Source organism: Centroberyx affinis, unplaced genomic scaffold, assembly GCF_046629955.1.
Source record: "Centroberyx affinis isolate AG114_WGS23_722 - 3 ecotype Tasmania unplaced genomic scaffold, CSIRO-AGI_Caff_v1 ptg004041l_1, whole genome shotgun sequence".
Taxonomy (NCBI): Eukaryota; Metazoa; Chordata; class Actinopteri; order Beryciformes; family Berycidae; genus Centroberyx; species Centroberyx affinis.
In genome coordinates this window covers 105,100-120,106 of record NW_027281838.1, presented here as the reverse complement: position 1 = coordinate 120,106, position 15,007 = coordinate 105,100, and the positions used below count along the sequence as shown (strand labels likewise).

Genomic DNA, 15,007 nt, shown 5'->3' with positions numbered 1-15,007 from the left:
ACTAATCTTCTTAGCTCTCATTTTGATTTCTCTCACTCGTAATTCCCTCTCTGTAATGTGGTCAGGGTGCCGTGGCTCTGACCCCTGCACTCCTTAATATCAGTTGATTATTAAAATGGCGATCTAAGAATTGCAGCCTATTCTACTGACAATGTATTTCGCTCTGCATAAAAGCATGAGACAGAAAGTGAAAGTGAGTTTCCCTCCTCTGAAGACTCACTGTGGTGAATTTGTGTGCAGGGATCTTTTCCTGGCCCTCTGCGATGGTGTAGAAGAGCAGGTCTTCCAGGCTGGGAAGGATGCCTGCCTTCCTTCTCCTGCAGGACAGAAAAAAAAAAAAAAAAAAAAAAAAACACAGCACACAGCAAAATGAGAAGAATAACTCCACACAGATCTGAGGCCAGGTCTAATGGGAACATGGGGGAAACTGCAGCAGAGGGAGGAGAAAAAGCGTTTTGACTGCAAGGAGAAGCGGTGAGTAGTATTGTTACACTGTACTGGAAAACACTACCATACAGTGGCCTTACTGCAATGTGTTAACATGTGGAAATGTATTTTAAGTACACAATAATACTGCTTAAGGTGCTCTGTGTAACATTTTAACATCAATAAATAAAGTAGACATTGGACTAATTACTGTAAACAAATCAGACCCTCAGTGAGCAGCCTGTCAGCCTCTATCAGCCTCTACTCTGCATCCTCCATTGTTTCTCCACCTGGTGGATCTGGAGGGAAATCTGCTGGATCGCTTTACGGCACAAAACAGGAAGAGGTTCTGTTCCTCCAGAGCAAAACGGAGCTAAAGCTGAAAGAGTTTCTGGCAGCAGATGGTGGAAGGAGGGAAAGGAAGATGGAGAAATCACTTCCAACGTGTTGATCCTATTCAGGGAGGGGGAGGGGAGAGGTAGGACGCTACGGGGCTGATGGGAAATGTAGTCTTAATGTGGAGAAACACTAGAACTAACAATACTACTGCTGTGACATAGAGGAGAACAATCATCTGCACCATGCTCTCATTGGTTTACGGTACTTATACCAAGGTATTGAAATTAATTTGATAATATGATGCTTAAAAAAGCTCTTTAATATAAATGATACTTGCTTTGTTAACAATATTAGTGAGATAAATAAGTACTAAGAAAGTACTATTGTGTACTTTTCCACAGGTTAATACACTGGAATAAGGCCACTGTAGACTTATCTACTTTTGTTGGAATACCAGTCAGGAATGTGGTTCTCAAGGGGATTATGGTGTAAATAAGCACAGGATTCACTTTAGTTTTACACAGGGAATCGAACCCCTAACCCTGGCAGTGTCAGTGCCTTGCTCTACCTTTTGAGTTACACAGGGAATTGATAGTGCCTAGCCCCTAAGAAGAATTTAGCATTGTGCATGTACTTTCCCAGGTTAGTATTGTTGAAATCAAGGGACACTGGGTCAAGACAGCAGCAGCACATTTAGTTACAGTAAAAAACAATTCATGATAAATAATACATACTGAGAGAAGTGAGGTTTTTTTTTTACTTCCTCCAAGCTGTGTGTGAGGTTGCACTGTCGGTGCAATTCAGCCATGTGAAAGCACAATGTGTAAACTGTAATGACTCGGCCTTATCTGTCACAGCTGGGACGTGGAGGCTTGCCAAAGCCCTGGGCACGTTGCCGCCATGTTATTCACTGGCCTGTATCCGGCTGGGAAACGACCACCAGCCACCCGCCGAATGCTGGTACATTTTCTATTGGGGCTGGTACGTAACCGTGTGTTCACACTGCGAGCAACGAGCCATAGGAAGTCCATTCATCTGCTACAGAGCTGATGTGATGTCAGCTGATGTCTGGAAGCTTGTTGGCTGAGAAACGTTAGCCTAGGCTGAACATCTGGTGGTCATCGGCCGTCAACAGCCAACCAGATTACTTCAAAATTAACAAGAAGTTGCTTCCAGCCATTCAAAGCTTCCCAGTTCTCTGTAACTTTAACCTGAAAGACGACAGGAATAAAAGTCTCAAAAACGTTGCTTGGAGAACATTTGCGTCCATCATTGGGGTCGATGGTAAACTCTGAAGACATTTTTATCGAGGTTTATCTGTTTATTTTTAATCAGTGAGACCAAATTAATGCTTGCCGGCTATGTTAACTCATGAAAACAATGTAACGTTTTGAAAGTCAATACCAAAGCAGCAAAAACACTACATAGATGCAGTCAGAGCCTCATGCCCCGCCCACAATCTGTCAGAATAGAGTGACACATCATCGACCAAGTTGCTTACAGTGTGAACAAACAGCTAGTGAGTTTGACATTAACCAACTGTCATTTAGACTCCGATTCTACTGTAAACATCTAGCTGGCTGGTAAAACAGTAAAATGGCCTTCTGCAGACCTACTAATGTGAATACATGCATATTTTGCACACTATGTATATAAACTGAAAATTCACACATTTGCTTTCTTCATATTCCCATAATTTTACTTGTTAACTAAAGCCCCATCAATCTTTTTTACTTCATTTTCTTTTGTCTTTTTTTCTTTTTATTGTATTTTAGACTTTCTTTTCTCCTCCTATCCTCTATTACCTCTTTCTTACATTTTAGGTATCCTTTCTTTCATTGTATTTTCCCAGTTTTATTAACCATACCTTGCATAATTATGAATATTGATGCATATGTTTCTTTTGTTAGTATATTTTCATGTGGTAAATGTTTTAATTAATTTGTCTTTGTCTCAGTGTGTTAAATGGCTGCTGCACACCCTCATAAAGCTGCAAGTCATTTTTTCCATACCTTGTTTCATAAATTTCTACATAATGTTCTTGAAATGTTGAAATTGTCTGTTGCTCTGTTCAATACCCCCAATCGCAATATTTGTATTTATGTAGCCTATGTATTCCCTTATTTTCTGCTGCAATGACCCAACTCGCCTGTGGGAATCAATAAATAAGCTTAATCTTAATCTTATATTGAGAGTGACTGGTGAATTTCAGGATCCACATCAAAGAAAGTGAGTTTCCCGGCCTGACTGGTATTCTAAGCAGCATTTCCAAATCCTTTCGCCTCTGACAGGAAAGTTAGTAGCGCGTTAGGAGGAAGACAGGCTGAGGTCGACCAGCTCACAGCAGGCTCTCTGCTATGATTCATATCAACACCAAATTGGATTTGCGCAAAGCTCTGGGTGCCCAGGCTCACGCTGTCCTGCAGTGCATCATGGGACACTGGCCTGGGCGCTAGGAGAGGATGTCAGAGTATTTTGAAGGTGAAGCTTTAGTAGGCAGGAGGCTCCTCTCAGCAGCCGACCAGAAATGATGCAGAGTTTGGACCTTCGGAGACGCAGTAGCAGAAATCTGTATCTAATATTTACTGTTGGCAGGGTTTCCACTGGATTCATTCAGCAGTGGTGCGCTATCACAAGGAATTTACCACCGTAAGAGAAAATTTTAAGTACAGTACAATACTTATGAGCCAAATTTTCCACCAGAAATGGATGGCCAATGGATCCTGGGGGTCTAAGAGAAAGCCAACAAGTTACATCAATAGGATTATAAGTAACGTTTCCTTGTGTGATTTTGAAAAACAAGAGAAAGTGCAAAGAAAGTGACTCACTTTGAAAGCTGAGATATTGTAGAACAAAAATTCAAAATATCTGTCAACAGTGGCTTGTCCTTTCTGGTGTTAAGCAAAACAAAGTGTAGTCCTACTGTTCAGAATTAATTTATTATGATAAAAATATCAAAAGAAATACATTTTTAGCTCAGCAACCTGCACCAAAACCATAACTGTCTGGGACCAAAACAGTAAACAGTATACAGTTCTTCCCAAGCACCACTGCTTCAGAAATCTACAGAGGAAACACTGGGCCGGCGCCTGCGTCAGGACTGGTCATTATCCAATGAACTGCTTGGCTTTTGAGAAAGAAAGCGTTTTATGCTACGTTCCATTCAACGTTAGAAGTCAGAAATTCCCAGATCCAGGTCCAGTTTGTAAAAAAACCCCAAATAAACAGGGAAGAAACACGGACGGACGCCTGTGAGTTTTTCTTTGCCCAACGTAAAATACTCTAATGCAACAGCTAATGTTATGTCAGTGATATTTAGCAACGTCAGCTAGCTTGTTAGCAACTGTAAGTGCAACTTTATATCTTAAATTTATACGTTATACGTTAAGTAAGTAGTTTCCTAATTGAAATTCAGACTTTAAGGGCCGATCAATTGCATTTTTCCTAGTTGGAAGTCAGGATTTCCGACTCTCTGACATCACTGGAACGCAGCATTAATACTGGGTTAAAAATAATTGTCATGAGATCTGGATTAGCATCTCATTGCGTCCTTATATAACCCGATGGCTTTTTCATTGTGTGTTGGTGTGGTCCATCTCTGACCTCATTAATGGAGAGCTGATGCCTGCTAGTGAGGAAGGAATACACATCAGAGTGTGTCTGTGTATGTGCGTGTGTGTGTGTGTGTGTGGCGATGGAGGGATGGAGGGATAGAAGGATGGAGGGATGAGAAGTGGAGGGGAGGGATTGAAGCGCAGCCGCTGGCAGGAAGTGAGGACATTTCAAGGGTTTGAAGAGCGGCTGGCAGCTGCACAGCTTTGCCCAGAAAACCACTACTTCTACCACAAAATGGAATAAAAAAAAATGTATAAAATAAATAAAATATACTTACAAATGCAAAGCAAGCGGATCAACAACAGGGAGAGAGTGTGCAAAGGGAATAATACTGAATTAGTAACAGTGACAGTGGCATTCACACTCATCAACAACATTAATATCATTTTAACAATAAGCAGAGGTGTAACACTGATAGACACACACATATTGATACAGTATTAACATAACAAAATCAAAATTCACTTGGTTATTCAGATTATTCACTAAAGTAAGATGAGAGTACCAGTCCTCATTAAATAGGCCTGTGACCACAAATGAACAATTAATTAATATAAACAAAAGAAATGAATGAATGAAATGCATAGGAGTTGTGAATATGTCTCCAAAACCTGACACTTTGCAAAAAACACATAATTTCATTAATTAAAATAACATAATATGCACATTTTAACTCTGAATCAGCAGTAGTGCAAGACTGTCAAACAGTATAAGTCCAAACATGAGTCTTGAATAGGCCTGTGTCTAAAAATAAACCCAAATGTTGATAATAATTATTCAGAGATTCTTCAAGAACATAACAGCAGGATAAAGACAGAAAAACTGTGATCTTGTGAAAATGTCCAAAACAACTGCAAAAGCACATTCCTGATTAATACAAGACATTCAATAATGTACATCTCCGCTGATAATTGATTCCCACTAAACTTATTTGCCAGTGACACCCGCTCACCCTTAATAGCTCAAGGGAGAGTTACATCACTTCCTGTGGGTCGGTAAATGTCGGAGTCGGCAGTAAAACAAGATGGCGAACTGGTACGAAGCGTGAGACGGCGGAGCGGTGCGACGCTATAAGGGTTAGGGTTTGTTAATGAGGCCTGTCGTGTGGAAAACTACTCTGTCAGTGATGCCACCCATGGGTGCAGCAACACCACCGGGTTAGAGGTGGACAGCCTCACATCTGGACCGGCCTGGATCGTCTAATTAATTCTCAGTCTACCTCAACTGCTCTCGTTAGCTCTCTCTCTCTCTTCCTCTCATTTTCCTGGTATTTTTTAAGGTCAATGATTCCCCACACAGAGAGCGTTTGTCTGTAAGCTGCTACTCCAAAACACTATACATCCATTCTAGATAGAGCTGCATGTAGAGGCTTTGCAATTATATCACCAATCTGCTGCCAGCAGCTGAGTCTCCATGATGGAGGAACACTGTAGAACTGTGTGTTAGTTAATAAAGTGTAAATCTGTAGCAAGCAGCTGTCAGCAGAGAGCAGCTGAGTCAGCTTGTTGTGGTGTGGCTGTAGATCCATTCAGTAACGTTCTCAGTAAAAGTGAATAGTGTGATAAGGTGGATTTGTTTCCAAATGTAGGTTACTGTGACACAGTAAACTGTCTTGTCTTTAGCCCTAGTCTCTACTCCAAAACGTGAAGAGTTGGAGCTTGAGAAGAGTCAAGAGCTGGCTAGTAGCTAACTAGCCAGCAAACACACTGAGGTTAATGTGAACATGCTAACGCTAGCTGCTACTAGCTACATTAGCTAGTGTGCTAATCAGATGTGTTAACAACAAGACAGTGATGGTTAGCTGACCAGATGCTATGGTTAGCTAGCTAACAAGCTGACATTATCTAAACACTAAATCAATCAGATTGATCAGTGATGAAATGATCAGTCAGAAACAGACAGAAATTAACCGTCTGTTCAATTCTGTTGAGACAGACAGTTGGCCAAGAGCTGTGGCTGTGGTCTTCCAATATGGCCGCCGAGTCGCCTGACAGTCCTCTATTGAAATTGTGTGCTTTTTAGGTTCTGACCAAATTACAACAGTAGAGGGCATTCAACATTATAGGTATACCTGGAAACGGGAAAACCATTTAATAATGCATAAGAGTATTAATAATGTATATAAAAATGCATAGCCGACCTACTGCTACTGAAACCACAGTACCAGAGAAATCTGTTTTGTCGCTCTTCTCACAGTCAGTCTCTACCTGAGGAATATGGGAATGTAACCTCTGACCTCTAACCTTTAACCTCAGCAGCATCAGTGACACGCGCAACCCATTCAGCCTTACAGGATGAAGACACTCAACCCACTGTAAGTTATGTCACTTCATTTCATCGACACGCTTCGAGACGTCGCCAGAGACGCCGGCGTTGACAAGGCGAGGACTCAGCCTGGATAGAGTCGTTCTGTCTGCTGTGTGCGTTCGACCCGATCGATCGGAGACGTCACGACAAATCGGTTCGGGGCGGAGGCGGACATTAATCCCCCGAGCGCTGAAAGGCGGCGCTGCAGAAATCAATCTGAGAGAGTGACTCATCTCCTCCTGGAGGCCTTGACAACCGCCGGGCAGCAAGCCAACACCAAGGCTTTGGTGCAAAAACTGGAAAAAATATTGTAGGCGGGCTGAGCTGCCCTGCATTCCCCATATTTTTAACTCTTTACGAGCCGAGCACGGCCTCAGGACCCTCCTAGCCAGTCTGAAGTCGAGGCTAAAGACTGATGGTGGCCGGGCCATTCGCCATCTGGCCTTTTATATCACTTGTTTTTACCAATTTAGTTCTTACTGTACTGTTTTATTCCCCAGTAAACTCATTTTTTATTCATGACTGGCATTGTAGCCTGGTGGTTAAAGGGGCAGTAAGTACGTTTTTCTTCATCCCCATAGCACAAAATGACCATAATATATCTGCGGGGTTGACAGGGTTATTGATTAATACCAATGACTCATCGATTACTTGACCAGCTGCTGAGATTTCTGGCTGCATGGTTGCATTTACACGGTACGCAGATATAGAATGAATAATTTCTCATGGAATAATCTCTATTCTGGACATTTAACAGAACGAGCAGAGGCTTCCACCCCAGGGGAGAGAAGATGTTGGTAACAACCCGTCAGCTGAGCTAAGTGGCTGCTTACAGATGGCCGACAACTAAAGCAAATTGTCCGTGAAAGGAAACAAAGTGGGGCAACTTCGGCCTGTCGGGGCAATGAGGCATTTTATTACCATGGGATAATTTTGTGGGGAAGAAACGGGCCGTTTTGGTGGCTGGTAGCACAATGTGAACAGAAAGAAATAGGCTATATCATGTAGTAGGGATGCACAATTTATCATAGATAGTCGGATATCATGATAATCTTGTAATTTGGCTATACTGAAGTGTTTATCTTTCCCGATGTTGTATATAAGTGTTTCCATTACACCTGACCAATCACAGCCTCTGAATGCTCAACGTGCATCATGTGACCAAAACCAAAGTTCAGATGGAGAAGCAGCAGAGAAACCTGACAGAGCTTCTGTAGAAAAGAACGGTTCGGCCGACATTAGAGAGGGAAACCCTGAAAATCCTGTTTTACCTCCCGACAGTGGATCATCATCTGTCATCTGGAGACTCTTTGGTTTGAAACCAGATGACAAACAACTCCAGATACTGGGTTTGTCTCAGGGTTGTAGGCTTCAGGTTATCTTATTCTTATTTTATTTTATTTATGAAGTAAAATATGGAACACTACACGTTAGGCACTTATATTTTCAGTTAAATTTGTTGTTTTAGTTTTAAGACTAAGACAGTAAGGGTGAAAACAAGACTTTCTATCTAGCCTACTGCTACACTGAGAAATACTGCACTGAAAAAGTGAAAATATACAGTATGTTCAGGTGCAAAAGTGGAATCAAATTATTTTGTTTCCTGAAACCAAGACAGATAATCGTTATTAATAATCGGGATCACAATATTTAGCTAAATAATCAAGAATTTTTGCCATAATGCTGCAGCCCTATCATGAAGCCTAGACTTTCTATGTGATGAACGTTAATGCATCACATTCACATATTTGTAAACCCACTTTGCAGACACTTTGCATTAGAGACGTGCCTGGCATTTCAGTAAGCAAACACTCCAGTTAGGATAATTATACAGTATATTTCCGTGTTTTGATGCCTTTTTAGTAAAGCACTTTGGGAACTGTGCTTTTTAGAAGTTTATTCTCGTCATCATCCTACTTTCATTTGTCATATTTCCTTGTTTGTGAAAGGCAGAGGTAACAGAAAACATCGGTTAGCAGTAAAAAAGCTTGACACAGTGTAGGAGTGAGGCTCTATCCTCTCCCGCTGCTTTCCTACTGTTTGATAACGGTTACAGTGTTAGCGGGAGTTTGCATGACTCACACTGATACTGCAGTGAACAGGCAGCCGCACAGTGATCGTATATATATATAACTGGGTCAACAAAGCCAGTCCTTCAGTTTAGGTAGATGCTGAGGAAGGAAGGGGAGAACATCACTCACTTCCCCCCAAACTAGCCGGTCTAGGGATTCGAACCAGCAACCGTCACAAGCTACAAGCCACAAGCCAGCTTCTCCAACTGTCACACTGCTGTTGTAACAGCAAGTAGGGCTGCACAATTAATCATGTATGATCTAGGGCTGTCAACTGCCCCGAAAAATTATATCTGAGTATGAACTGACTAAAAATGAGTCAAATTTGAGAGAAATGTACATAATAATTACATAATATTGACACAATATTTATACACATTATGCGCTTTTCCATTATTTAATGTCTTGAAAGACTTGGGTTGGTGTTTTAAATTTGCAAGATGAAAGTAAATCACTGGGCGAGTGTGGACTTTTACTGAGGGGAATCCAAATATCTTCCAAACAACTCTTCTTAAATTAGGAGGGGCAGTAATCTCCCAAAATGTTGACAACTGGCTACATAAGCACATAAGATAAATGCCTCAAATTATTTATGTCATGCCATTGCAAAATACAAGTTTTTTACTGGTAATTACTGGTAGCCTTTATGCAAACTAACATAATTATTTCCCTTGCGTGTTCAACTGAAATGATGGACGTCCCCCCCAAAAAAAAGTGACATAATTTTGTTCCTATACTCATCGAAACTAAAAACGGTGCAGCCCTAAGATCGAGCAAGAGCAAGCTTTCTGTCCGTTTGGCTTGACTGTGAGCGGAGCCCAGCAGGTTTTGAAGGATCTGGGTTGAAGGCGGCCTTCATCAGCATGCAGGCGGACTCCTCCGACACCGTTTGCAGAGGGAGAGAGGGGAGGGGGGGGCAGCATCGCTAAACTCCAGGCAGATTTACATCTCATTAAAATCAAGACGCATCGCTACAGAATGGAGGCTTTCAGCTGCTGGGAAACAGATCTGTGGCAGCATGAAGGGCGGGGAAAATAATATCTATCAGTAATGAATTCAGCTTTTGTCAAAAATCAATTTTATGCTGGCAAAAGTTAGCAAAACACCTGTGAATACTTGGATTCTTACAACAAGGACTGAAGTTGTTTTCTAGTTTATAGGGATTTTTAGTGAGGAGATCAACTAAGCAGATAGGACGAATAAATGTTACACAGAAAATAATTTATTCTATCGCATAATGAAATGTGCATTCCGTTAACAAAGAAATATATTGTAAAAGTATAATTTGAATACAGTTATGCATGAACTGACATCTGAGTGTCCAGCCTGGGCTTCATGATGGTTTCAATGGTACTTAAGTAGAGTCTCTGTGGATAACTGGCCAATCATAGACGAGGTGACGTCACGTTTGATATGAGAAAATGTTTCAGGATGTAAAACCTCAGCGGTAAACGTCAGGTTTTGGTGTCAGTCACTCAGAATCAAAGAGCGAGGGGCTTCTTTCTAGAGCCGCCATTTTGCACCGAGAGACGTTCAACAATCATACAGGGAGAGACCCATCAGAGAAGAGGAAGAGAGACCAATTTCTCCACCCACAGGAGCAGGAGAGAGACCAGAATGCACTGCAGCAGAGAGACAGGTTGGGGTTTGAATTTGAGTAAGGGGCGAAAGGGATTCTGGGTGAACGTAGGAAATCACTAACTGCAGTAGACGAGGCAGGTTGAGGGAAAGTGGGTTCACCAAAGCAGTAAATTACAACACTTCAACACAAAATAACTCCTGGAGTGTATTGGTCGTTACAGACTGATGATAAATAACAGTGTAAGATTTTCCGAGGGTGGGATTTTCTTTTAACTGTATATATCGTGAAGCAGAACTTCACTGAAAAGCACAGCATGACCAGCAAACCTTCCTTAGCTAAATACAATGTAAAACAGGATCACTGTCTTAAATGCTTTCAGTGGTTTCTCAGTGGAGTCATGGAGGCCTTATGAACCTGAGGTGATGATGTAGTGCAGGGATTCTCAACCTTTTTCATATCAAGGACCCCTAATTTAGTCCACAACAGGCCCATGGACCCCCATTTGATGAGATTTCATCTCTCAAACCCAGATCTGAAAATATTTTTATTGTTAGATATGATTTTGTCCAGAATTCTATGATTATCTGTATTGTAGGTAGAGAGATAACAGTGGAACTATGATCAAAATAGTCATTCTTCTACATTCTCTAACTGTGTTAACTTCTTGTAAATGAAATAAAGGTGAAGTTTAACAATTAGTCAGTTTCCTGGGGACCCCCTGAAACTCCCTCAAGGACCCCTGGTGGTGCCCGGACCCCACGTTGTGAACCACTGATGTAGTGAACTGGCATTTAAACGCTCCTAACCTGCATATAATCTGTTACCAGGAGGACTCTCATCCTCACTACACTCTCGGGACTCGCCAATTCCCCACGTTAAACAATTACCTCTGCCAGAGATACTCAGTTACAGCCTTATCTGCCCGCCTAACAGGACAGCAAATACCACCTGACAGGATAATGTTATGCTCATGTAATGCAATTCAAACAACAGGAGGATAGTAAAGCCTCCTGTTGTGTTACGGCCAAATCTGACCGATATACAGCTTTTTCCTGACATAAATATGGTTTCTTTTTCTCATGATCCTCCACACGAGGTTTCAGAACACAAAAACTATTTTTTTCACAACTTTTAGTGAAGCGTGTTTTACTGCTTTTAGCTAGTGGAACCATCCCACCTTTCTCTTCTGTAATGGGTTTATCTTTTAATTCATTTAAATTTCGATTATGCTTTATTGTTATTTTATATTTCCCCCACTCACCGTTTCAAATTATTTTAGAACTTTTAATGTCAATTATTATTTTTATGTGAGCATTCTATGTAAAGCGTGTTGCAGTAGAATTCAAAAAGAGAGTGTAAATTATGAAAAGAAGTGTATATTATTTGATAATGATTACGAATTAAGTTGGTTAAAAGGTGTAACACAGCATGAGGAGGGAATCTAATGTTTTATGGTTGCTAATAAAGAGTTTTAAAGGCCGATAAAGGGCGAAGCACCATAAGTGTGGGAGCATGGCGTTGATAAAACACAACAGTTAAATGTCCACACTCAAAGCCCATGTTATTCTCTTTTACCACCATGCTCATGTTAAGAAAGGGAACAGCTGGGAACGAGAGAAAAGATGCAATCGCGACTGACCTTCACTAGTCATTGAGCTGAGGTTTGGTCTCCCGGTTTATGAAAGAAAACAACAAAACAACAACATAAAACAACAATGTCTTTGAGGGAAGCTAGCCGGGATAGTCCCGTTAGGTTAAACAGACACCGGCATTGTTGTACATTATAATTTTCAAAAGCAAGAGCAGCTGAGCTCAGTCTTCTGCTTCGCTGGGTTTAACATGTGCTGGGTGTAATTCGCGAGCTGTGGCTTCTGGCTGCTGCTGGTGGTCACGATCAGGCTGGTAGTAAAGCCCGTGCGTCCATGATCGGACAGGTTCCCGTCTCGGCTTCTAAGCCTTATATCGGAGGCAATGTTATAACCCAGATGCCGATTTATTTGCGGTTATATTGACACAATGATGAATGATAGTTTTTTTTAAAGGAAAGACTGTGTTAATGGACCCCGCTACCCAAACAGCTATTTGGTAGTATAACATCAATGCCTCCCATTGCTAGCCGTGCACAGAGCCGATTTCACAAGGTATCCTGTACTGACCGCTGTGGGTGGGCGTAGTGTCACTGGTGATTTCTGCCTATCTTTCTCTTCCGCTGCTTCTAGCTAGCCAGACAGGTTAACTGGCATACACACAGTTATCTCTTAGCTAGCTGACGTTAGTGGCTAGCTAGCTCGATCAACCCATAAGCCTTGAAGCTAGCTAGTTAGCGGCTAGCCCGGATACATGCTGTTCTCTCGTATGGAGCACAGAACACCACACTCCATTCTAAAACTCCATCAGTTAAACTTGCCCTTGCTTATCGGTACAAAACATACTTGGTAGAACATGGTTTAAGACCTTTTGCGAATCGTTGGGAGCCACTCTAAAATTCGGCAAACATCCAATACACAAAGCAGGACTTATTTAAATAAAAATTCAACTTTTAGAATTGGTTCGCCTCATACTCCTCCACCAAAGTACACTGTGGTGGGCTGTGTAGCATGGAATCAGCTCTAAAAATTGAGATTTTTATTCAAATTAACGGCTGATTTTGCGAATCGCTTACATGCCGAATTTACCAAAAGACACTAAAGATTCGTAAAAGATCTTAAGCCATGCTCTGCCCTGCACGTACATCTAGTGATAAGCAAAGCAACACTGAAATGCGAGATTATTTAAAAGGGAGTTTGGCGTGACGTTATCTCCATGCAATAAAACGTAACGGATCGGGGCTAGTTAGCGGCTAGCATCTGACAGCAGCGGCGTTACTCACTTCTCTGTTGCTGAATCCTTGCTGGCTTCATTGTGGCCGTCACTCTTGGAGCAAAAGCCTCGTATGCCTTGCTCTCTGGCGTAGTGCTGCGGTCTCCATCCGGCAGGTGCCTTCCCTCTGGACGGAGACCTCACATCCAAACACACGGTGCTGAAGCAGTAGGCGGCTGGAGGTGACGCTTTATTACCGACGATGCCTGTCAAAGGACGCTTCAGCTGGGATTGAAACAACTCCTTGAGCGCTACCGAAGACCGAAAATGTAACATTTCAATCCTATCGAGCAGAGAGTCTGAGCGGCGTAACTAAGGCTGGGTGAAGAAATTCAGCAAAACTAAAGAGCCCTGTTCCCGTTGTGAGTGTCGGCTTTCTCGGTCGAGTAACGGTTTTCCCGGTGACTCACCCGACAAAAATGTTTCTCAGTGGGATACAACCTACCGTTCACACCTTACGCGTACCTGATTGGTTTATGACACTGCAGATCCGCAGCTGATTGGCTGCAATAGCTATCAGTCATAATGAATGCCACACCCACTATTTTCACAGGGCGCGTGTTGTGTTTTTGAGCCTTTCTCTCCATCAGTTCATTGCAACCATGAGCGAACATTTTATCGATTAGGTTCAATAAATACTCTTTGATTACAGTATTTTTGCCCCTTCATGATAAATTGCTTAAAATATAACATACTGTATATAAGTAGCAGTCCTACAAGTTTTATGACACCATGCAAAAATCACAACAAAGCTTTAAACCCCTAGGAATATCTAATATAGATACCATAGAATATAAAGAAAATACTATTACTACTGAGTACCGCGGACACACTCTGTATAGATTACTATACGCATATTATAGTAAGACAATAGGATATAAAATCCAGTAAAATACAAAAAGGTCGCTATAAACACACTATTGAGTACCACACACACACTGTAAATCCTATAGATATATAATAGGAATATCAGAACCTGGACAAGACTAGAAATAGTAGTATTTTATTACTTCTAGCTTTAGAACATGGATAGGGCCAATGCTAGGGTGTGATAGGGCCCAGCTCTACCTAAGTATACTTCAACTACTGTTGGTCAGTGGTGGAAAACGTCCTCAAATCCTTTAAGTAAAAGTGGCAATACCATAATGGAAAAACACTCTATTAAAAGTAAAAGTTCTGCATTCAAAAGTTTACTTCAGTAAAAGTCTAGAAGTATTAGCAGTAAAATGTAGTGAAGTGTCAAAAGTAAAAGTCGTCATTCTGTCAGAGAGTTAAATTATTGAAGCATGAACCTGTCAGAAGTATTTTAATGTTGTCGGTCTAACTGCTCCATATACTGTTGGGGAGTTTAAACTCTAACAATGCAACATATTTTATGAGCTCGTCGTATGTTTTGCGTGTAAAACCTTATTCTGCAAAGTAACTAGTAACTCCAGCCGGCAGATAAATGTAGTGGAGGAAAAAGAAGAAGATTTCCCTCTGAGATAGTGGAGGAAAAGTAGAGATATCCTCCGTTTACCTGCGGATCCGCTCCACTACACAGTGAAGCAGCCGACCTGCACACATGCTGTAGCCGGTACAATCCACCAGAGGGCGTCCTCACTCCACAAAAACCTCCTCCTGAACAGATCCATGACCTGAACACAATATGACCTGAACACAGGTTAAATTAAAAAAAGAAGCCCAACTGCATTACTTGAGTTGGGTGAAAATACATTTTCTTGCACCTACATATTAAAAATCGAATGTTTTTAATTTTCCTTTCAGAATTCTAGATATTGAACATAAATGTGTGAATCTGAGTCTC

At 41.5% G+C, this 15,007-nt stretch overlaps 1 protein-coding gene across 1 annotated transcript in view; it reads right to left on the bottom strand.

Moving 5' to 3' along the window:
* glsa (glutaminase a) overlaps positions 1-13,566 on the bottom strand; it is a 43,360-nt gene extending 29,794 nt beyond the window's left edge. Inside the window, exons 1-2 of the mRNA XM_071542215.1 lie at positions 13,211-13,566; positions 221-317 (exon numbers count right to left, since the gene is read on the bottom strand). Of these exons, the coding sequence (XP_071398316.1) occupies positions 221-317; positions 13,211-13,476 (363 nt within the window). The 5' untranslated portion in view covers positions 13,477-13,566. The remainder of the gene's footprint in view (positions 1-220; positions 318-13,210) is intronic.
* Between the last annotated feature and the right edge of the window lie 1,441 nt (positions 13,567-15,007).